At 39.5% G+C, this 2,425-nt stretch overlaps 1 protein-coding gene across 1 annotated transcript in view; it reads right to left on the reverse strand.

Annotated features, from left to right (window-relative positions):
* The window catches only part of LOC107099637 (docking protein 4-like), a 47,186-nt gene that overhangs the window by 18,800 nt on the left and 25,961 nt on the right, over positions 1-2,425 (reverse strand). The window contains exon 6 of the mRNA XM_015397850.1: positions 1,123-1,312. Within this exon, the coding sequence (XP_015253336.1) occupies positions 1,123-1,312 (190 nt within the window). The remainder of the gene's footprint in view (positions 1-1,122; positions 1,313-2,425) is intronic.

Here is a 2,425-nt window from a genome sequence, read left to right on the forward strand (position 1 = left end):
AAGGTTACTTTATACTTTTATACTTTAAGTAGTTTTTGGAGCACATACTTTTTCACTTTTCCTTGAGTAAAGAGGTCAAGTTGATACTTCAACTTTTAATAAAGTGGTTTTAAACTGCAGTATCTAAACTTCTACTTAAGTAACAAATTGGTGAACTTTTGACACCACTGTTAAAAACTTAATTTCCATCACAGCTACCAAAATGAAACATTCACAGAAATGCTGTCTTGGTCTTGGTGAGCTTTTATAGAATCTACAGCCTCTTAAAAGGTCTGAATTGTCAATTGTAAAAATTGAATAAGATAAGAGTTAAGATTTTTAATCCTTAGCCTATTACCAAATATTCATACATAGTGTAGTTTGCATGGCTCCTGTATTAGTGCCAGTATTCCAGTAATAACTCATTACTTTCACATTGTTTGTCTTACTTGAGCTGGATAAAATTATTATCAAATTCTTAGTTTACAGTAGATGCAAGTATTTTAGTAGGTCCCATACTTTTAGTTCAACTCTCTGAAAATCACAAGAATATAGAAAATAATGTTTATTGTGTGAAAATATTCCAAATAACTACAGATCACTCAGTAACATTTACTCCGCTTTAAAAATTCCACATTTTGCTGCTTTGTTTCAGTTAAATCCTCTGAAAACCTACAACCTGTGGCTGCACCTATCCTCAGAGCCTTTTAATCGAATCATGGCAAGGGTTGCCAGTCCAAACTAATTTAAAATCAAACTCCAAGGTTTGGTGAAAAGTTGGCAGCCCTGTGAGGCTGATGACGTTTCACGAGTACACAAGGACGCACAAGTACAGATATTGAGAAACTGCCAAAGACTTACTTGGATTTAAATTTTTTGCACTCTGCTTATTAAGCCCAGATCATTTATCAGAGGAAGAAAAGCAGTAAGTTGCCATTGTGTAGCACCTGGGGAGCAGTGTGGGGTTAGGGACCCCAGGGACCCCGACTGGAGGCTATGGTGATCAAACTTGAAACCTTCTCAGAGCACAAGCACACTGCTCTAACCACTAGGGCACCACTCCCCCATAAAAGATGTTTATAAAATTTATATTTATGAAATTATTCTCCTACTTTTGCCACTGTTAGCTCTTCCAGGTCTCACCGTCCGGCTTCAAAAGTGAAGCGAGTGGCATCACGTCCATAGCGGCGGAGACAGCAGAGGGGCCAGGTGACCAGTTTGTTGCGAGGGTTGTGGATATCCCACAGGTATATGTTCTCATGGGTTATCTGCATCATGCACTCCCCGTAGATATCCAGGGTGGGAGAGGGGAGGAGAAAGACGCTGAAACGCTCTGACAACACAAAGATAACACAATAGTTTCCTTTATTAAGACATTTTTACCAAAGTAAACAACTTCAAATATTTCAGTTCATCCTTCTGGGTCATGCTGGTGAATATTCTCAGTCATCCAGGTCAGAGTCATTCCAAAAAAGTTAAAAAACAATCCACTGGACTTTGTTTCCAAGTTTAAAGACGTTTCTCTTCCCATCCAGGCAGCTTTTTCAATTCAAATTGTCAGAAATAGCATTGAGTTCCAGGTTTTATACATTAGTAGCCCTCTAAAATTTCCCCACTTTCCTTGGCTGGTCGCCTACAATTCCTTTTTAAACATCAATCTTTATACTAAAATATTCTTTCTGTCATGATTTGTGGACATTAAGACCTAAAGAGAAGGTCTTAATGGTCAGACCCTGTAATGCAGTGAAAGGGTCTGACAGAAAGAATATTTTAGTACAAAGATTGATGTTTAAAAATTAATTGAAGGGGAAACAGCCAAGGACCAGCCAAGGGCCAGCCACGGATCAGCCAAGGACCAGCCAAGGGCCAGCCAAGGATCAGCCAAGGACCAGCCAAGGACCAGCCAAGGGTCCATCGAGGAACTTGGGAATTTTTAAATGGCTACTACTGTAGGCAATGTGAGATGTCAACCAAACAGTTTTGAAGAGTGCTAAGCCCTAGAAAGGACCCAGAATTTCAGGGATTCATTTTTTTTTTACTTCACTGAAACATGACTATAGGATCATATCACCTGCTCCAGCCTCTCACTGGCAAGCTTTTTGACGATATGAGCTGGTAGGATTGGTTCAGGTCTCTTTTTATTCAAAGGACTCACATATCTATGTAGTAAGCCCTCCTCTTGGGGAATCAGATCAAAATTTAGCTTTTCTCAAAGTATAAGAAAATGGTCAGAGGAAGCTGAACAAACCCTGCAAGGTTATATGAGGCTAGAGACGGATGCACTGCGTCAGCCACATGGAGAGGAAATCAATGCAATGACTGAGTGTGTGACTGACTATAGAAATGTTTGTATAGATAACACCATACCCAGCAGAACAGTGAAATGTTTCCAAATAAGCAAACCCTGATCACCAGTGACAGGACCTAACTGCTAAAAAACTGTATC

Source organism: Cyprinodon variegatus, unplaced genomic scaffold, assembly GCF_000732505.1.
Source record: "Cyprinodon variegatus isolate N-32 unplaced genomic scaffold, C_variegatus-1.0 Scaffold892, whole genome shotgun sequence".
NCBI classification, from domain to species: Eukaryota; Metazoa; Chordata; class Actinopteri; order Cyprinodontiformes; family Cyprinodontidae; genus Cyprinodon; species Cyprinodon variegatus.